We start from the raw sequence: 21587 nt of genomic DNA on the forward strand, positions 1-21587 counted from the left end.
GTTCACTACTGACTGTCTGCAAGTTTTGACTTTTATGTAACCTCGATGTTTTGATTGTGGTATGACTCTGTGCGTGATCTAGCGATGACTTTCAAATAATGACATTATCTTTGACCTTAAGGGCTTGGAAATCAGTCTGAGTAGGAAATCCGCTGGCTTCTGTAGCATCCGGTTGCTCCAAATTCTGCTCTGTTTGACAGTCAATCACCTCCTTTTCCTGAACGGGCTCAAGACGAAATTACAATTATAGCTGTTCAAGAGATCACCCAAAACAGGAGTATTTTCATCGTCATGATACTAAGTGCTCTCCTATTCAAAGCGATTCTTGTTGCTGTCCTAGGCTTTCTGGATAATTGGTACGCGGATGCGTGTTCAGGTTGGTGTGAATCCACGTTCCTTCTTATCCGCTGTCAAGAATAAGGGTATTGTTGCTCTAAGTGTATCCTCAGCCTTATTCGGGAGAAACTTTATAAAATCTCTCGTTATCTCTAAATCCAAATATTAAAGCAACTATAGTTTAGTCACTGAATTGAACATGACCATGTGTACATACCTAGATGAAACAACATCAAGATATTTAGATTGACTGTGGATTGTTGCACGTTAATTAATGATCTTAAACAAGAATAAGTCCATCATGATCATTCAGGTAGCCCATTAAAAAAGAATTCGCCTTACTTGCCTGGCAGCAAGGCCATCATATCATCATATCATACCCATGATATCGAAAAAGAGTAGATAATGGTCCAAGTTTCTTCTTTGTCGCATTTGTAGGAATTCCAGGTTCAAAATAAAAGTCCGGATACGCGGCATGTTTAGTAATTTTAACTCTTCCTATTCAAGCGGAAATCGACTGCATTCTGCATTTAAATTGGTTTCATTCAAAAGACTCACACCATTTTCGCCAAACTTTGTGCCTTTCAGTCAAGAGGAGGTTATGAAGACGGGGATTTACGATCTTCCAAAAGAAAAGTATGAAATCAGCAGCTAACAACTATTATTTCCATAAATGATAACGTCCTTGTGATAGCAACTATTTTGTTTACCGAGGAGTCTGGAAGTCTTAAGGATTGCAAAACAAACTTGATGATGTAAACGTATATCATTATCAATTTGTGCTTTGTGTCGCCAAAAAAAGCTTCCGATATTGTCTCTTTCTCTGCAATTTTAATGTACGGCTTAGATGTATAGGGTGTGTACGATGGGATTTTCTAGTTACGTCGAATAAATTCACGTTTATTTTTGTAAACAAATTTTGACTCGACTGAACAATTACCCCAGTGTTGTAGGCGAACATGAAACTGAAAGATTCTTTCTGTATTTATTAACATATGTTTTGATTATTAAGTTCTAGGTTTGCATCCTAAGCTTTAAAGAAAACAAATTCTCTGAAAAGGCAGGGGTGGTGAAAGGCAAAATCCAAAACTCCTAATTAGACCGTCAACAAAGTTTCATTCATTTAAATGGGACTATGATTTTCAGGGTAATTTAGTGTTATCAACTGAGTTGATAATGTGAATTGGCCACCGTGAAGAGTTTAAAGGCTGACGTTTCGAGCGTTAGCCCTTCGTCAGAGCGATTGACGCTATACTCTCCCACCGACGCAGCACTATAGTTTCTTTAGCAATTAACCCCCTTTATTCATTTGAAATCAGCTCGTTAGCCGAGAGGAGTTCCAGCCACGAACTCATTAAGAGACGATTTTTAGAGATATATATTCTAATGAAGCATAAATCAAATTATTTCACTCAGATAGTGAGCTGGTTCCATCTCGTGAAATAAGTTCAAGTCAGGTATCATCGACTTTTTGATAGCTTTTTTTAGATTTTTTGCTTACCCTGTAGGCTCTCATTGGCCAAATCATCGCTGTATTCAAAAATTGATCAGGTACATGGAATAAAGATTGATATAACGTGAATTTAGATTATTAACGTACAACACCAGGACTTACGAATTTTCTTTCATTGGAAAACTGGAATTGACAGAAGTGGAAAAATCATCATACAGGGCAGGTTACCGGTGTTTATGGAAGTATGTGAACTTCATAACGTATATTCTGAAATGTGACCTGTCAGTCAGTATATAATTATGATAGTATTGGCGATGGAAAGTGACGCAGTCAGCTGATGGATGCATCACAGTTATGTCAGGGTTTCCGCGTTTGCTCGCCTTATGAGGGAGCCGTTAGTAAGAACACTGAATTTAGTATGTAAGCATTAATATTGCAATTGCGGGTGTTCGAGTAATGTGAATCTTAGTGATGGATCAGGAAGGGCATCTTTGGTATTTCGGGTTGAACTCACAAAATTTTGCTGCTTTTTCAGTTCCTAACATTCGTGAAAAGGAAGGAAACGAGATAAAAGTCATCGAGGTGACCAGCGGAGAGGATGTTAAACTCACTTGCCAGATCAGAACCGTTGGTCAGACCTCAAAACCAAGGTATTACTGGCTCAAAGACAATCAGACGCTCAGTCCATCGAGTCATCAACGTCTGAGGTTACAACTCTACAGATACCTAAAGATAAAAAGAGCCAAGAAAGAGGACGCCGGCTTCTACACCTGTGTCGCAGTAAATGACTGTGGCAAGAACCCTTTTACAATGCACCTATTTGTCGGAAGTAAGTAAACATTTGCGACCATTTGAGTTGTTTTAAAAATACAAGTACGCATGTGATTTATAGCGGTATCCTGGGAAGCAAAGTTCTTTTATACTAGTTGTGTGCGATAAACTGAGGTGATGTCAGTTTAAGTAGGAGTTGCTGAGGTAGGCAAATAAGAAGGGAAAAGATGGTAATTTCATACTTGCCATCACAAAAAGTTATTTCCGACGAAGGTGCAATGTTTCCTTTACCATTGCTTAAAGTATTTAACTGAGACAGCTGGAAGTTCAAAATCCTGTCAGGACGTGAATAGAAAGATTCAGATGTGTGTGGCCTCAGATAATCTGCATCACAAAAGCATTTTCCATCTAGATAATTTCTTGTGTTTTTCTCTTTAAGGTCCAACACTGAATCCCAACAAAATTACAGTAGGAGGTAAGACAGATGTGCTTTCATTTCTAATCGGAAGAAATTAGTGAAAGATGAATATAGAAGCAGTTTAGATGATACAGGAGCCGATATTGATGTTCTTTGAAATAGAGAAAAGCAACCTTCCTCTGGAAGACAGTCTCAATGGGGTGATGGCTTTTACGGCTAACGTAACGTTACGGCTAAATTTTTGGCTGTTGTAAGGCTGTCGGATAACTCCATTAACACCCTCCGAGAAGAAAACTGATGATGAAAAAAAATTATCAAGAAATTATAATCTCTTGAAAAAAAATTGATGAACTGTTGAAGCTCATCTACAAAGCCCATCAAATGAATCTTTCAAGTTAAGATTTTGTAAATCCGATTAAAAAAAAATTATATTTTGGCAATCGCATATGTTATCCAGTAAATTTCACAATTTTTCTACGCTTTGTGCGTTAAACATTGACTCGGGAGCTGAGACGGCCAAGATCTGATTGTTAATTCTCCCCTTTAACTGCTACACGCATTTCCTTATAAATGCTGGAGGAACGAGAACTTAGTGTTAGCAACTTCTAAGTGATAAGTTTGATTATTCTCATTGCCTGTTTGCTGGATAATGTATGGATATTATACTAGGAGAAATTACATGTTGGTCACTTGTGGGAGTTAAAGGGCTAACGGGTTATGCGTCAGAGTGACGTGTTACAGTGAAAACTCGATTTAACGAAATGCCAAGGGACCGGGGAAATTGGTTCGTTACATCGAGGGTTCGTCGTATCGAAAACTTCGATTTAACAAATTTGCGGAAAAACAACCAAAATGTTCGTTATGTCGTGGCATGGTTAACAATTGCTTTCTTTTTCTTCTTTCTTTTTTTTTTTTTAGGAGTGAGGTACCACAGGAATCGGAGCAATTACTGTAAATTATATTACTGAATTATTATATTATATTACTGAATTATTTAAAATTATTTTTAAAAACATTTTTTATCTAAACTAGTGAGCAGCACTCTGCGAACAGTGGTTGTAAAACTTTTTAATTCTCCGACGCGTTTCGTCTAACTGTCGTAGACTTGAGGGAGTTTTACAAGTTAACACGAAACGCCTGTATTTATAAACCATAGTCAGCGGCTTTTACTGGGGCCAATGACCATATAGGCTTGGCTGGACTTACGAAAAGGAACAGGCGAAGTTGTGAACAATTTTGAACACTTTAAAAGCAAGGATAGAAAAATATGTAGGGGCCATGGTTTAAATTTAGTGCTAACTTGACAAACTTCCTGAAGAAGTCCACGACAGTTAGACGAAACACGTCGGAGAGTTAAGAAGTTTTACAACTACTGTTCGCAGAGTGCTGCTCACTAGTTTAGATTCTTAAAAAATGTTTTAAAAATAATTCTTCACAAAGACATTAAAGCAGTAATATAATTTACAGTAATTGCTCTGATTCCTGTGGTACCTCACTCCTCCAAAATATTTTAGGAAATTGCATTTGCGAACGATGTCAACGCGATGAGGCCCTTTCAATGCCGCCACAAATGTCGAAAAAAACGTAACTCTTAAAGAGATTCAATCAACACTTTATTCACAGAATACAGTTATCAATGTTACATGCATGGCTTCATTCAGTTACATTGCAATCAATAAATCCTTGCCGCAAACAGCAATATGGCTCAATCAGCATCAAGCAATCATGCCCTCTTGATTACCAATAGTGCCCACGTGATTAAGAAAAAAAATACTCTCTGTCTCAGCAAATCTGCATTCTGTAATTTTGCCCCGCATGTGATAAAACTCTGAACTATCATCAAAAGATCAGTACTGTAGAACACTTAGAATAAAATAATGTTTAGACTCTAACTTGAAATGTGTTAGTAAGGGGTGGCTTCCGGGCAGTTGTCGAGAAGTTCAACGCTCAAATGCTGTGGCTGTTCTGCGCTTCACAGCTGCTCCAAGATTTACGGTACCGCAAAGCAAGATGAGGCGCAACCTTCTTCGAGTACCCGTTGGAAACTCTGTTCGGATGGACTGTTCTGCCGATGGAAACCCTCGTCCTACCGTGAAATGGTATAAAGACGGAAAATTGTTTAAGGAAAGGAAACTTTATTCGAGTCGAAGGACAACCTTGTTGAGACTGAAGGACTTGGTTCCCTCTGACACTGGGTCATACATGTGTAATGTGAGCAACTCATACGGATGGATTAATCATACATACAAAGTATACGTTCATGGTAAGAGGAAAAAAACCTTCAAATTTTTCTGCTGACACAGACTCTGAAGAGTACTCATGGTTTTCTTTATCTGAGAAAAAGAATCTTCAAACTCTTGTGGTCAATATAAATCCCATTTAAAAAGTCAAATTAAAATAAACATTACAAGTAACGAAACAATGAGTGTTTTTGGGTTACATTGACAGTATTGACAGTATTCTCTTTTCAATTTTTTAGAACGAGCTCGTGCTGAACCAGTCGTTCTACCCATGGAAAATGTCACAGTTTATCGAGGAGAGAATGCCAGCTTTACATGCAAAGCATTAAGTGATTCCATGCCTCATTTCCAGTGGCTAAGGTCGTTTCCTACAAGTTTCAACAGTTCGACAAACGGTTCAATTGAAATTCCTCACTACGAAATCGTGAATAAAGAAGATGCAGACCAACATGTAATTATGCCATCAAGTGGTGTAAAGATTGATTTCCACGTAGTGAAGTTGACTTTGTTAAATGTCACAAAGAGGGACGAAGGCAAATACACTTGCATTGTGGGAAATGCTGTTGGTTTCGCATCCGAACATGCTTACATCATTGTCCAAAACATTGGTAGGTAAAACTATAATAAGATTACTGGTTCTTATTAATTTTTGTTATCATTCACTTTATTATGATCAGATTTTAGGGGCTTTCTGTGATGTGCTCATAGCAGCTGTTTTTCTTACCACATTTTGATGTCATCTGTGATATGTTACTGAACAGACGCACGGCAACATGGAATTTATTTGTTAACCTTTTAACCCCTAAGAGTGACTAGCATCTAATTTCTCCTTATAATATCACCCTTGAATCAAACATTAAGGTGATGAGAATAGAGGAAATGATCACCAAGTAAAGCAGCTCTTGATTATCAAACAAATTCTCTTTGACAGCACCTTAGGAAATATATAGTGAATAGTGTGGAGAATGTGGATACTGATGTTAGGGGGTGAAGGGTTAATCCGTTAAGTGTATTTTATTGTCCATGAACCGCTCGTAAACAGCTTTCTTTTCTTGAGAGTCTCCTTCGTCTCGGGAATCACGGAGGGTCGATTTTTGCACGACTACGTGCTGTATTTAGTCGAAAAAGCTTGCGCTACCGAGCGGCCTGTGGCCATTTCAGTCACTTTGATTTGGGTTTAGAACACTCAGTTACAGTGTTTGTGTCGTGACTCTGTTCAGTTCCACTTGGGCGTTAGTAAATCAAACACGGGCCAATTGAAAAAAGCGACTGCTTTGTTATAGCTGATAATTTGCTGAAAATTGTTTCCAACTGAGCATAACTCATTTTTTTTCACTTTTTTAGTTCGTGAAGATAAAGCAAAACAAACCGAACTTCAGAAAACTGAAAGCACCACAGATGGTAAGTGTAACCGTGAAAACGGATAGGATTCATTTTTTTAAAATAACATTTGTAATTTCTCTATCTCATTGAAAAAAGAAGCACCATCGTTCACATTTCGGGTACGTATCGTTACTAAAAGACCGGTAATTACTGGTCATCCTGGGGAGGGGGGGGGGGCACCCTGGGGAGGGGGGCTTCCTGGAAAGAGGAGGCCTGGAGGATTTTGTCTGCGCACAATAAAATTCACCTGATTCCCTCTCACTGGCAGTTAATTAGCAGTCAGTTTTTTGTATTCCCCCCCTCTGTTCCCCCAGAAGACTATGTGATCCGCCCTCAAAATCCTCTGCCCCTAGCTCCAGGCTATAAATTATGAATGGTCGCCAGGTGTGCCAATTGTTAAGCATGCACACGCCACGTGGTACACCACGTGCGCACTAAATATAAGAAAAGCTCATGAAAATCTTGACTGATGGTTGCTGCAAATAAGGATGACCATATTTTCGTTGGATGCACCTTTGTATTTGTGGATCTCTTCCTTTCATGATTCTCTCCATCTTGCCGAGCAAATGAAACACTGAAATGCGATATAACATGTATCAAGAAGCCTTCTTGTTCGTATTTTTTCTAACTAAACAGGAGCTTAATTCTGGCCTGAGGGAATGACTTTGGTAACAAACAGAATTATCGAAACGTTTTATTTCCTGTAAAAAACACACAACGCCTATCTCAAAGAATTTTTCATGGATTTGTTGAAGGTAAAGTTCCCTTGTCGCATTTGGCAAAGACAAGCTCAATACCAGTCGAAACCAGATTTTTTACCCTTCTTTGTTACGACGACTTCAATTACTGATAACCTGTAGATATTTATTCGTTACTTGCTGTTTCGTCACCCTCAGATCAAACCAACTACTTACTATTTGTAGTCAGATCCCTTTACGCGGAACTACCTACTGAAATTTGTCTCGCTTCGTAGCTCAATAGGTATTAGCGCTCATTTGATATTTGAGAGTAGGTCTGTCCTGATCGTGTTCAGCAACATTTGAGCAACTTTTGGCGTTTGGAGTAACTTTTTGCGGTTGTAGCAACCTCGAGAAATTCTCGCCTTTCTCGACAATTTTTGAGCAAAATATAAGTTTAGAGCACATATAAAGGACGAAAGAGTCAAAGATTTCATAGAAAACTTCAGTTTTCATGAATTGTTTGTTAACCTTTTGAACACATAACTTGTCACGTGACAACATTTCGCAGGCCTATTGAGATCCTTATCTAAGATTTTAACAGATAATCGGCTAAAATGACTTTCGGTAAGACGTCAAATGAACCATGTGTTTTCTTCCGTTTAACTAAAGAGTATTCTTAAATTTCGCCCATATTTGCGAGCAACCCTTTAAAGCTGAGTTTCTTGACCGGTGTTGTTAGCAACTATTTTGAAGGCGAAAAATAAGGTTATAAATTAACATTTATATATAGATATAAAAAAATTTTAAGTAGCAACTTTTTGGAATTATGGCAATTTTTAAGCAACCTTTGTAGTGCTGGGGGAAAGGAGGGAATTCATTCAAGATGGAGAGATATATATGTTTGGTTCATTCTTGTGTAGGCTCTACTGTTAACCTGACATCCATCAGTTCTGAAAGTGAAGCAGTTACGCAGACGTCAATGGGTTGGACTGATAGAATAAGGTACCCGGCGGCTGTAATCGCAGTTTCAGTGGGCGTGGTCGTTATGTTGATCATAGCTTCCGGTCTCTGTTATTGGCAGGTGAAGAAAGGCCGAGCGAGCTCGTCCGCAACGATGAAAAGCCGACACAACATCGATTCACTTCAAGCGAAGCACGTAGTCCAGTCAAATGAGTACGTAATAGTGCCAGACCTAAAAGGACTCGGGAATGATTTTGGCACTAAGTGATTGTAGATAAAAAGCCACATAAAAGAGGAACTCAAAAGTAAAGTTAAAAGAGAAAAAAGACCGAGGGGGTAAAAACAACAGCAAGACATCTAAAATTGCCCGACACGAAGAGCAGTTATCACTTTGTTACATCCATTTGGAAATCGCAAAATACAGTCGCTCAAATATAGATTATTTCAGTCTCTACAAATATTTTATTGATTCAGTGATGAGCTGGTTTGGAAAAAGTTGTAAAAGCTGTCTTTCATTTTCCATGCGATTTGATGGATTTCTTTAAATAAGCCTTGAATGGTTGATGTGTTATAATTAAGTTGTCTCATTGGCTTGGAAAAAGATGCGATTTAGAACATAAAGTGGTGCGATTCGTGGATAAATCGCACGACGAGAGCCTGTCAGATTGCAAGGATCCAACGGATTTCAAAATGGATGTAACAAACATAGTAAATTAACCATGAGCAGAATTTCAGTTTAGCAGAATAAATGAATAAAACTGCATACCCTCAAAGAAACACAAAAGGGTTTGTCAGGCTTTGTTCAAATTCAATTCTTCAGCTCAGTTTCGGTTAGTTTTTTCTACAACCGTCGAAGGGAAAGGATCAACGTTTTAGTTGTTAGAACCAGTTTCCTTACCGAAGGGACCGCTCTTTTCTGCAGCATGTTTGGTCTCGTCACGCAACGATGGACGGCTTCAAGGAGATGTTAGTAGGAAACGGTTCTCACACCTTAAGTGTTTTTTCTTTGACTTATTTCCTCGTGCGTTTCAATTTCATCCATAGTTAAAATGTTATTTTTGATTGATTTTGTTTGAAATAAAGTACCTTGTGGGTTTGAAACAAGAAACGTCATGATGTGAATCGTTAATAAAAAAAAAAAGAGCAAAGGGAAATAGAACAAGGTCAAAGGACTTGAGCGACAAAAGGGTTAATAGAAGGAAACATTAAGGAAGGAGAGGAAGGAGTGCGAACATGGGTCGGGGGAGTGGAGCTGGGCCGGGCTTTACCTCGGTGTCCCTCCTTCGTATCAGCCTTCTTTTGAAGGTCGTTCTCCAAATTTAACTTTCAAAGTATGCAACTTTGCATTTACTATGATTGGTTATCACCAGCCCGATTTTAGCGCTAATCGCACAATGTTTGAGTCATGCTTGTAATTGGACAGTGTAATAGGACAGTTAAATCGTGATGACGGCGGCTTATCATCTGACGCCCACTTACACCTCGTCTGAAAAAAGGGCAGCTAATTAGTGAGCATTTTAAAATACCTCTTGTCGCAGCAATTTTATCACCCTTGATGAAGGCACTAGACAGGAGTGTCGAAACGTTGGGTTTATGAATTGTAACTTCTCGGTCACATTCATTTAATCTTTAAACCAGAGTAGCATCATACTATGTCTTAGTCAAAGGGACAGTTAACACGTCAGGCCTTGTAACTGTGAACAGAACGCGTCATGTGCGCGCGTTGTTGACTCGCATTCTCCGAGTTAACTGTAGGTTATTTTTTATGAAAACGTACAAATGATGTCCAGCTTCTTTCTCAAATTTTGCTATAGTTTTGATTAACTGATAACAGGACTTTATGTCGTAGGAAGGAAGAAAAATATCACGGGCAGGCATCTAATGCGAACTCGAAGTAAAAACAAGCAAACTGCATGAAGCGCGGGAAAACGAGGGTGACCAAGTCGCAACTGGTTTTAGTTTTGAATCTGATTGAGGTAGCAGATGACCAGTTTTGGTATTTGAACAGAGACACGCTTGTTTCGTTTTATTTTAATTTGTTGGAAATGACTGTTAGAGATATAGTCCGGCCACATGACCAGCATTATGATCGAGTGATAAAATGCAAATAACGGGTAACCATAAAAACAACTGCATATGTATAGAAAATAAGGAAATGTGTGAATAAGGTTAAAAATATACAGAGTTTGTTAGCTTATACTCTCTCTCAGTGTATGCTTTTTTAATTCCTGATGAAATTATTTGTCTAGGTTGTATTTTCAAGAAAAATCACTTAATGCCATTTAGTTCACTCGCATGTACTGAGGGTTTTTCTTTGTAATTCACAGAGGCTCTTCCAATTCTTCCAACTCATGACCAACAGCCTTGTGAGTTTTTTTAATATGTTATCCAACTAACCCTCCTAACGATAATTTAATGGAAAGTTGAATTTAACCGTTACCGTTGACTGTGCTTTTTTCTTTTGTTTGTTTGTTGGTTCGCAACTTCGTAACTTGGCGTGCAAGTTGCTTACTTCGGACCACATCTTGGTAACTTGCAATGGCAACATAAGGACATGCAACTTGCAATTGCAACCTAAACTTGCATGGCATCACTTGGTGTCTTACAATGATAACATAACATCTTGCAATGGTAACTTAGTAAATTACAAAGGTAATCTAGTAACTTACCATGGTATTTTAGTAACATGTTATTTGCAGCGGTAATTGAGAACTTTGAAATGGCAATTTCGAAATTTGCTATCTTCTTTTAATACCTTTTAATGGTATTTTAGTGACTTGCAATAGCAACTTGGCAATTTGCAATAGCAATTGAAATGGCAATTTAGGAATTTGCCATCTTATTTTAGTAACTTGCAGTGGTAATTTAGTAACTTGCAAAAGCAATTTGATAACTTGCCATGGTATTTCAGTATCTTACAATAGCAACTGAGCAATTTGCAGTGGCAATTTAGTAGTTTGCAAAGGCAATTTAAGAATCTGCCTTTGTATTCCTGTACTTTGTAATGGCTATTTAGTAAATTGCATTAGCAATTTATTGACTCGCCATGGTATTTTAGAAACTTACACCAGCAACTAAGCAATTTGTAGTGGCAATGTAGTATGTTGCAATGGCAATTTAGGAATTTATCATCTCATTTTAGTAACTTGCAATGGACACTTATAACTTGCCATGGTAATTTAGTAACTTGCAAAAGCAATTTGATAACTTGCCATGGTATTTCAGTATCTTACAATAGCAACTGAGCAATTTGCAGTGGCAATTTAGTACGGTTTGCAAAGGCAATTTAAGACTGAATTTGCCTTTGTATTGTTTGTACCTTGAAATGGCTATTTAGTAAATTGCATTAGCAATTTAGTAACTTACTCCAGCAGCTAACCAATGGCAGTGGCAATGTAGTACGTTGCAATGGTAATTTAGGAATTTGTCATGTTATTTTAGTACCTCCCTATAGAAACTTATTAACTTCTAATGGCACTCTAATATCTTGTTGTGGTATTCTTATAACTTGCAGGTGCAGCTCAGTAACTTGCGATGACCCCTGATTAAGTAATTTGCTCTGGCAACTTACTGACTTGCAATGGCAATTCTGTAACATCCATTCAGTGGCCATTTACTAACTTGCCTAAGCAAACGATCGCGAATCAATCACGTTATGCGGGGCGTGCCGAGAATTTTAGTTTATCTTTACACTTGCGTTTAAGATGCTCATAAGGAAGTCGGATGACCAGACAATTTAGTTCCCTGAAGGGGCGCGCGACCACTTGTCAAAAAGGACGAGGACTCTGCGAACGACATTGACAACCTTCAGGACAATTTGTAGGAAGTACTTATCTTTAAACCTCATCTTCTAACATTAAGTTGGTGTTTTTTCTTTTTCAGTATGGCTGTTCAGCCTAAACTCAGCCACACATTACTGGCGAGTTATGAAATGCGGGACAGTAATTTTGCAGTTTCTTTTTAAAGTGCCGTGAATTTCGTAAACGGGTCACAGAGTCAGGTTCATTGTTGGAGATTTCTTTAACATTTCCATCCATGGTAAAGCAGTTGCGCATGGTCACTGCATTTTCTGAGATATCCGTGGCGACAATTGAAAATGGAGATAAAAAAGATCAAATTTTGATGAAAAGGAAATAATGTGGATACATGTATATTCCATTGAAATGTTGATATACGGCTAAAAAGTTGCGTTATACAAAAAATGCAAAATATGAAGAAAAAAAGATTTGTTGGCTATAATAACAGGAAATCCTTTGTCAAATGAGAAGGTTAACACTTTGCCAGAGAATCCCCTAGGAATACTATTCGAGGATAAAACATCCCAGCACAACAATTGCAGCAAGATGTCATCCTTTCTTGGTAGAAGCCATTTCAGCCATTTCACGCCAAATGCTGTAGCGAGATATTCGTATACAAATTTAAAAGCAGTCGTCGATTCTAATGGTGCTTGTGACATCAAAAGGTTTGTATGTACAGTTTTCTTTTTTTTCATGAAATAAAGCTGTCACGATGTTTTAGAACGGTGTTTCTGTTATGCAACGTAATTCCATACCAAAACTATCGTTTGAGTTCGGTGTAAGTGGGCTAATAGTGATATTGTATTCAGAATGGTCAAGGATTTGTGAGAAACAAGTGTTTTTAGCACGAGGGAATAGAAAAAGGCTGAAGTAGAATTTTGAGATTTCAGGGCTCCAGCTTAGATCCAAGAGAAATTCGAGATTCGAGACAATAACGTAGGCAAGATTTTTCTCCACCTATATAAAGGTTAGATGGACTTTGTCATTGTTGTCTGGTGATGGAGAATTTCATTACCACCTCTATTACCCTTGGTTTAATTATTTCCATACCCCCACTCTCGCCCAACTCGTGAACTTTGACATATTCATCTAGTACATCATTTGAGAAGTTTGTTATTTTTGCACCGTGAACCTGTGATATTTGTGTTTTATTTCCAGGTCGTCAGTCCTCCGTATTGGGGAATGTAGAGGAGAATTAGATGTAATAGGTAATTTGGCATGGAGAAGGAAAGGTTTGAATTGTGTATGGTCAGTTTATTCGTCATGGACTGTCACAGACATCTCTTTAATATATAGATTTAGCCAAGCCTAAAAGCGGAGCTCTTGTTGATTTATTTTCTAGCCCCTCATAAAAATAAAAACTGTAATAAAACTCTTCAGCACTGGCTGTAGGAGAGTTTCTTCAAGGGGATGAAGAGACCAGTCCTAGGGATGGGGAGGGAAGGGAAGAATTGGCGAGGTCTGGAACCCGGGGACAACGTTCTCACAACTTGCGATAAAACGCATTCTAGTCAGCGGTATCTTCAAGCAGCTGAGGACCTCCGTTGTGGTTCTTAATGTGATCGATGAGCAAATTTTCGAAGATAGAGAATCTTTTCTTCTTCAGAGGAAGTGTGCGATGTCAGCATCAGTTGAAATTATATTCTTTTGAGCGTGACTGATAATTTCGGTTTGGGAAAATGAGCCAAAACTGAAAGAAACGACGGTAAACTACTTCGAGTCCAGACATCACCAGTCGATTGAAGAGTATAGACGTGATAACAGTGAATTAGTAAATCAAGACACCAGAATCGTATGGGCTTCTCTTATATCTTCTGTTGAAGTTTCCAGGTACGGCTGCTTGTTTCATGATTGTCCTCTGGCTGGAAATACACGGCGTGTTTTAGAGATTCTTTCTGTTAAATTATTCCGTAACCTCTGATGTAACTACTTACAATGTAGGTTTCTTTAAGCCAACTGCCCATGATCTTAGTAACTCGAGCTAATGAAGTATGAAATTTGTCTCACATGTTTCTTACGCTGCAAAAGTTTGCTTTAAAAGAAGACAAGCTAGAGCTAAAATGTCGTTATTCAAACTCGATGACAAAGAGAGACTTAGGATTCGATGATGAAGACATTATATTTTATGGAAAACTTGAGATAATACCTGGATTTCATTTTTACATCACAGCAATCAATTCCAAACATCAATCAAGTTTTCTCTTTAGTTTAAATGTGAGTTGATATTGTTGGCTATATGAAATGGGTTGAAAAATTTTTGATGGTATTTTCTCATGTTTGCAAATAGTTGAATTTACTGGAAGGTAGAGTTATTGCAACTGTTAACATGAAACACAACGATAAATTTTATGGATATGTTAAAAGTATTCATTTGACTATCTACTGGCAAGTTGTTATATTATATTTCAACCCAACTATTTTCCACAATTTGTAAACACCATTACAAAATAATTAGTCAGGGAAACATACATCATGTTTGAAATGTTGTGTCCATAGTAAGCAAACAGGATTGAGGAGGGTATATGTGGGAATAGGCTCTCTTGTCTGTATTGTTAATTTGCTAATCACTCCTGTTGCCAATGTTTTGATGAGGTTGGGCTGTCAAGGTAAAGGAACAGAGGATTTTTGTAGGCAGTGACTTTTTTCAAACTTGGAAACTATCATTGTGAAAGCCATACTCGTGCCTGGTAACTCATTCTTATTCTGATAAACTAGTTTTAAGAAGGATACAATATTTTATTGCAAATATTTGATGCATAGACTGAGCACAAATATTTAATTTCACTATATTTTTAGAGCCAATACCAATCCCTACGCATGATGAAATGTCAGTAGGATCAGTGGAAAATGTACCAAACATCTGCAAGATTTGATGTAATTATTTTAGTTACATGAATATTAACTGATACCAGGAGATCTAAGAATATTCAAAAGAATGTAAAATTTTTTTGAAAAATTAGAACTCAGCATAGGCCAAATAAACAAGATTCTTAGAAAAAGAAATGTGTGTTGATTAAAAAAGCTAAGCAACCTTTTTACCAGTTTTATATGTTGAAAACACACACACATGCAGATTTCTTATAAACCTGTATTTCAAGCCTGCCATGACTTCAAAATTTTGATGCACACCTCAAAAGGAGAAGAAATAAATTTGAATTTTTCGATTTATACAGCTTAGGTTTGTCAGGTAAAATAGAGTCAAACAAAGAAATTCTCCCAACTAATTTGATAGGTTAGCCTACCTAGAACAATCAACTTCATGTACGAATAATACTGGTTGTGTTCTAATGATGCACAAAAGAATTATCTGTAGTAAGAGGGCAGGCTTTCCTTTCTTCATTAAAAAAATACTGAGGTTATCATCTTTCCATAAGCTCAGTGGAAAGTGGGAGTGAGAGAGACTGATAGTGACTTTGTTATTTGAGTAAAATTAATATCCAGAGAAGGATAAAAGGCAAGATATGGTCTGCACAACTTTCTTATTTCAATTTTATAACCTATTTAGCTAAGTCATTTATATTCTTGCTTTGTGCATTATGCAGATGCCAATTAATTTAACTTTCATGCAGGTCAAAGTAAAAACATGAATTAAAATAGCAGAGCCCACTTTAATTTCAGTCCTAATTAAAGGGGAATCTTTGCTTTTCCAGTTTCCCACCCTTTAAAACTCACATATCTTGTGACCAATTCCTTATATCAATGTTTAGTCTGGGTATGAGTATTGGTAAGAAACACCATGCATTAATGAAAGTTTGAGCAAATGCAATTCAAATAAAAATATTACATGTTACAATGTGGCAACTTACACAGCAAAATTATGTAATCACACAATGCCAAACAAAGAAAATCAGATAACCTGTATCATTTTTTGAGGACTTGAGGTAGAAAGAAATAAATATGGTAAACAGTTACAATTAATACAAAGTTGAAAGTTTAAAAGCTAAGAGATATACATTACAATCATCAAATCCTATGCATTTTAACAAAAAAGGGTTGGTTATCACTATAACTTCTCTCAAACATTCATACTTACAGGAAATTATTAATTTTTGTCACTAGGTGGTACTGTACTTACAATAGTTCCACTGACACAAATACATTTGCCTCAAGGTATCTCATAGCTTATGACTATACAGGTCATGTGGGTGGTTCCTGCTTGGGGACTGACATTTCAATTACCTCATCAAACTGTAATCATCAGAATTGCAAGCCAAGTTGTATTTACCAAGTGCTCAAGTTTCAAATTTAAAGTAGTGACCTATTTGTTACAGTCGAGTTCACTCCTTTTTGAGGCAATCTTCAGCTTGATCATCCTGTGTTACATGTGAAAACATCAAATGTTACTCACATATTCAAATACTTGGCTGCTTGAATCAAAGTTATAATGTTTTCAATAACCTGCTTCCTTTAACAATTAATTTCTGATATTGACTAGCATCTAATTTCCCCTCTCAATATCACCCCTGAATCAAACATTAAGGTTATGAGAATAAAGGCAGTAATAATAAACTAAAGAACCTCTTGATTGTTAAAAACAAATTCTCTCTGCCAGCACATAACGAAGTGTATTGAGAACAGTATGGAGAATTGGCATGCTGATGTTAGGGTGCAAAGGGTTAATAGTGCTTCAAAAATAGTAAATAGTGTTGGAGAGAAAGAAAGAAAGTTCTTGAAACATTCTATGTTAAATGAAACTTTGTTATGAATATGTTAGTTGCGACAGCAATGAAAACATCTGTGAAGCTACAATAGCAATTACTTTTCCATGTAAATAAACCATGATGAAGCATGATACGGATAAATTTAATTTCACACAGTTTGAATGTACAATTCGAAATCTAGTAAACTTCCTAGTGAATAGGAAAAAGCTCTATGTGTTTTTCCTGCTTCTGTCATTCTAAATATCACAAATCAATCATGCCACTACTTTAGTGTGATTTTTTTCAAGATGTGTACTTTTTCTTATGGTCATCTATTTTTAGTATCCATCTTTTAACAGCTGACATCTGAGAAGAATCAAGTCCACACTGGTGATTTAACACATTGTAATCAAACCCTACAACTGATTAAATTTTATTTGATCAAAAACATGAAGGGCAATAGAGGAAGTTGGCTAGCACAATTCAAGTTTCCTTTCTTAAGTATTCTGTGATCATTTCTTCTACCATAGGGTAAAGTTTACAGTTTCCTTTATTTCATTGTCTTCTGTTCATCTGTTTGCTTTCATAACAATCTTAACTACTGTTGCCGACAAATGCAAGGAGCACATAAAATGTGTACAGTTATTAACACTTAAATTTCAGAGAGTGACTAGTATCTAATTTTTCCTTTCAATATCATCCCTAAATCAAGCATTAAGGTCATGAGAATAAAGGAAATGGTAATCAACCGAAGAACCTCTTGATTGTTGAACAAATTCTCCTTCCCAGCACATCGGGAAATGTATGGAGAACAGTATGGAGAATATGCATACTGATATTAGGGTGTAATGGGTTGAAGACATCAGGTAATCAGTTTTACGTATGTAGAGTATTGCTTGAATATTATAATTGTGGTGAGTGCAAGTGCCTGGTAAACATTGGTCTATGGTCTTCTATTCTTCCACCTTGGAGGGTGCCTTGTGTACATAAAAATTGAAGTTGAGTGCCTTTACCAGCTTTTTTTGGCAACAAAGATCAACAAAGAACAACAGCCACACCAAAAAATATTTTTCATGAAAGACATCTCAACAGTGGTAGGTACACACAACTGACATGTTTGAGTGAAGCATGTCAAGCATTAAGGTATGATTGTCAGTTTGATTTTCATTTCTTGCAAACAGCTTATTTCTACCAGCTTCAAAAACTTCTGTATCCCTGCTTTCAAAGAAAAGCATTTTCAATGAATATTTAAACATTAAAGACATAAGCTACCAGCAACAGGTTTTTCCATTATTCCATAACATCAGATTCTCATCAAATTTTTTTTTTACATTTGAAAGCATAAGAAATTTGTAATCATTACAATATAATGAAATCCCACATTTTAACTGTTTTAGTCCCACTAGTGACCGAGACAGAATTTCTCCTTACACTATCAGTACAATCAGTACAATATCAAGCAGACGAGTAATGAGAATTTTAAAAAAAATATCAGTTAGAGGATAATTGGTTGATCCAATTCCAAATTCTCCACACAAACATCACATGAATTGTATGGCAGACAGTAAAGAGAATTACTAATAAAATCTCAAAAGTTAAATGGTTATGTAATCATATGTACCAGAAAGACAGCAAATAAATGTAACATACTCCAGTAAAGTTTTCTTATGTACAATGAAGTTTCAAACTCACTGAAATTAAGTTGACTTCATGATTCAGATGTTAGTGTAAGAAATATGTAATATCTCTTAACATGGATGAAAAGAGAATGCCATTTATGAATTTTAAAATAGTAAATGCAAAAAAACTTAAGGATGGAATTTAAAGAGACTGATGAAATATGGCATATCTATTCACTGAGATATTAATCACTGGCTGGCACACAGAGATATAAGAGAGGCTTTGTGAAAAAGACTAGGGCAATAAAATTAAAGGTTCAGGAGGAGCTTATGATATCAACTAGTTTACTGATGTTCTCACCTGAATTCAGTCTGTAAAGAGAACTCTACAACGCTTCTGTTTTATCTTCTCGCTCTTGAATTAAAACATGAAACTTAATTATTTGCAGGCAGGTTAAGGAGGAAATTAAAGGAATGGATATATGTTACATAAAAAGAAACCCCTTACAATAAAAATAAAGCAGAAGCATATTACTTACGTGTCTTTGCTTCTGAATAATGGGTAATTTTTAAGCAATTATCTACATAATTATGTAAACTGGGTGCAATGTACGGTCGTAAAAGCAATCATTTTATTCTAACCTTCCTTCTTCAAGGGTGCCTTGTGTAAAAAATCAAGTTCAGTACCTCTAGAGTCATAAGCCGGGCTTTTGGGGCTACAAAATAATAAAATCAACGCGTTATGGCAGGTCAATTTATCGAGAGTCAATTAAATATAGTTTCCTAAAATCGTATGGAAAGTTTAACGTGTGCTTCACTTGTGTTACATATACGAATTTATCGTTGTAAATTACTGATGAAATTCCGAGAGTGTGACTCGATTAATTCAAAAGAAAATATCCAAGTAGATTACAGGAATGGTTCACAAGTTGTAAACTGATAATGCGTTCACAAAACCTCCCTAAATTATGGTGCCGATACGAATTTATCGTTCATAATCACTTATAAAATTCCAAAATTTTGCGCAGTCTGAAAGTGGGATCCCCTTGGGCAAATTATCCACTTTTCTGCTTCGAACTCTACGCTCCCCTCTCACGTTTTGCTGACAGAAAAGATCTGGCGCCGTTTAAGACAGCAAACATATGCGCTACTCGAAAAATACTTGGGCAAAAGGGAAATGTTTTTTTTTGAGCGATGTTATCCCAGGCATAGCTGTCGTGACTCCCTAATTAAATCTGTGGCAGAACGTATGTAGAAAATTTATTTAAACACATCATTACCTCACGAAACGTTGACGAAATACGGCAACAATTTTTATACCCATACTTGAATCACAAATGAACACATTACAGAAAGGTCTAAGGTATACCATATTGATTTCAAGACTCTGATGAAGTTCACGACCCTTGTTTCAAATCCTCTTAAAAAAAACCTTGATTAGTAAGTATTGATAAGGCTGATAAGATCTGGGATTATTATGCAGGGGTCCATTCAACGAGGAACCCCAACAACGCAAATACTGATCCTTTTGATATTTAGATGATTCATTGGGTGCGCCTTTAGAGGCCTGAGTTTTAATTAGGTCGTTTTAATCACAAATCACTGTCAAGGCTTAAGTGTGCATGCTTGCTTACAAGAGTTTTTGCATTTAAGCTTCAAGGAATCATTGAAAACCATATGAAAACATTGTGCATAAGCGATAACATTTCCCAATACCTTTTAAATGATTTTCGCATGCCTTTTACTTACACGTAAAACTTGTACAATATAGGTGTAAATAAAAACCTAGATTTTATCATTACAAGAGCCTGAGTACGTGCAGATATGCTTCTAGGTTTTTTTTAAGACTTCCGCCTTGTATGCCGGTTGTCTATCATTCGGGAAGCTTTTCTTTGTGTGAGAAAATAAACCTGTCATTCTTTCTGTGACTCTGGCGAACCCTCCTCATTATCAAACGGAAGTGACTCTTATAGTACTTATAACTTGTTAATATCAGTTTCCTGCCTTTTATGTTGGCGTTCTGGTGTTCTCGGCATCGGAAACTTGTTTTGCTAAGTTATGCATTTTGTTTCGTTGAAACAATTAAGCTAGTTATGCATTTTGTTCAGTTGTGCCTTTTAAGTAAGTTTGACTGTTTGAACTATTTCAGCCAATTAAGATAGATTTTGAAATTTGTGAAGTTAAATTGTTCTCGCTGAAGTTTTGGTTTCGGTTTGACACGCTGCTGTTCCCGCGAACGCATTCAGTAGCGTGTCAAACTTAACAGACTCTGCTATCCGCTTGTTCCCTTGTTTTTTATTATTATTATTATTATTATTATTATTATTCAATTAGGTGTTGAATGTTACCAGACGACGGCCACCAAATTATGCTCGACTGTTTTTTCAGAGTGATTGAATATATATTTATTTTTAACCGCAAAATATGACATCTGTGGCTTACATAAACTACTGCATGACTTACATCAGTTTACAGATTAAACGACGAGAGCCGAAATACTGTGTGTGCTAAAAACAAGTTGTATTTGCGTGCCATTAGTAAAAGCTGATTTCTTTTTATAGTAATATATCGGGATTATTATAAGTAAGAATCGTTGGGACCTTGTTCACTACTGACTGTCTGCCAAGTTTTGACTTTAATGTAACCTCGATGTTTTGGTTGTGGTATGACTCTGTGCGTAATCTAGCGATGATTTTCAAATACTGACATTATCTTTGACCCTTAAGGGCTTGGAATCCAGCCAGAGTCAGAATCCGCTGGCTTCTGTAGCATCCGGTGCAAGGCTATTTGTTTCTCCATGAAAAACAGGTAGGCAAATATAAATTGCTATCTTTGTAGCGTTGCTCCAAATTCTACTTTGTTAGTGTGTTGGTTTCCTAAAATATTTGACAGTCAATCATCTCCTTTTCCTTAACGGGCTCAAGACGAAATTACAATTAAAGCTGTTCAAGGAAGCTGTTCGAGAGATCACCCAAAGTAGGAGTATTTTCATCGTCATGATACTAGGTGCACTCCTGTTCAAAGCGATTCTTGTTGCTGTCCTTAGCTTTCTGGATAATTGGCACGCGGATGCGTGTTCAGGTTGGTGTGAATCCACGTTCATTCTTATCCGCTGTCAAGAATAAGGGTATTGTTGTTCTGAGTGTATCCTCAGCCTTATTCGGGAGAAACTTTATAAAATCTCTCGTGATCTCTTAATCCATATATTAAAGCAACTATAGTTTAGTCATTGAATTGAACATGACAGTGTGTACGTACCCAGATGAAACAATATCAAGATATTTAGACTG

General features: G+C 36.8%; 2 protein-coding genes and 1 long non-coding RNA gene across 6 annotated transcripts in view; 2 read left to right on the forward strand and 1 right to left on the reverse strand.

Annotated features, from left to right (window-relative positions):
- The first annotated feature begins 79 nt into the window (after positions 1–79).
- LOC131781651 (fibroblast growth factor receptor-like 1) lies at positions 80–9342 on the forward strand. 2 transcript variants are annotated; one of them, XR_010715869.1, is made up of 8 exons: positions 138–376; positions 2325–2618; positions 3000–3035; positions 4957–5241; positions 5458–5826; positions 6563–6619; positions 8202–9171; positions 9203–9329. XR_010715869.1 is itself a non-coding variant. In XM_066159467.1 (7 exons), exons 1-7 carry the CDS (start codon positions 292–294, stop codon positions 8507–8509), a joined length of 1434 nt encoding a protein of 477 aa, XP_066015564.1. In that variant the 5' UTR covers positions 80–291; the 3' UTR covers positions 8510–9342. The 2 variants fall into 2 exon arrangements, 1 of the variants encoding a protein (XP_066015564.1); XM_066159467.1 differs by having other exon boundaries at positions 80–376; positions 8202–9342.
- Positions 9343–16176: 6834 nt separating this feature from the next.
- On the reverse strand, positions 16177–19708 carry LOC136277484 (uncharacterized). Its single transcript, XR_010715906.1, has 4 exons — positions 19578–19708; positions 18940–19013; positions 18659–18712; positions 16177–16351 (listed from the first exon to the last, which is right to left on the reverse strand). It is a non-coding gene; the product is annotated as an uncharacterized lncRNA (long non-coding RNA).
- Positions 19709–20322: 614 nt separating this feature from the next.
- Positions 20323–21587, forward strand: part of LOC136277430 (fibroblast growth factor receptor-like 1) — a 98081-nt gene continuing 96816 nt past the window's right edge. Inside the window, exons 1-3 of one of the 3 annotated variants that reach the window (XM_066159512.1) lie at positions 20323–20418; positions 21024–21105; positions 21222–21378. In XM_066159512.1, coding sequence (XP_066015609.1) covers positions 21294–21378 — 85 coding nt within the window. In that variant the 5' untranslated portion in view covers positions 20323–20418; positions 21024–21105; positions 21222–21293. Of the gene's footprint in view, positions 20419–20861; positions 20881–21023; positions 21106–21221; positions 21379–21587 lie in introns of those variants that run through there. The other 2 variants (XM_066159498.1, XM_066159508.1) reach the window with 2 other exon arrangements.

The sequence above is a fragment of the Pocillopora verrucosa genome, chromosome 1 (genome assembly GCF_036669915.1).
Source record: "Pocillopora verrucosa isolate sample1 chromosome 1, ASM3666991v2, whole genome shotgun sequence".
NCBI classification, from domain to species: domain Eukaryota; kingdom Metazoa; phylum Cnidaria; class Anthozoa; order Scleractinia; family Pocilloporidae; genus Pocillopora; species Pocillopora verrucosa.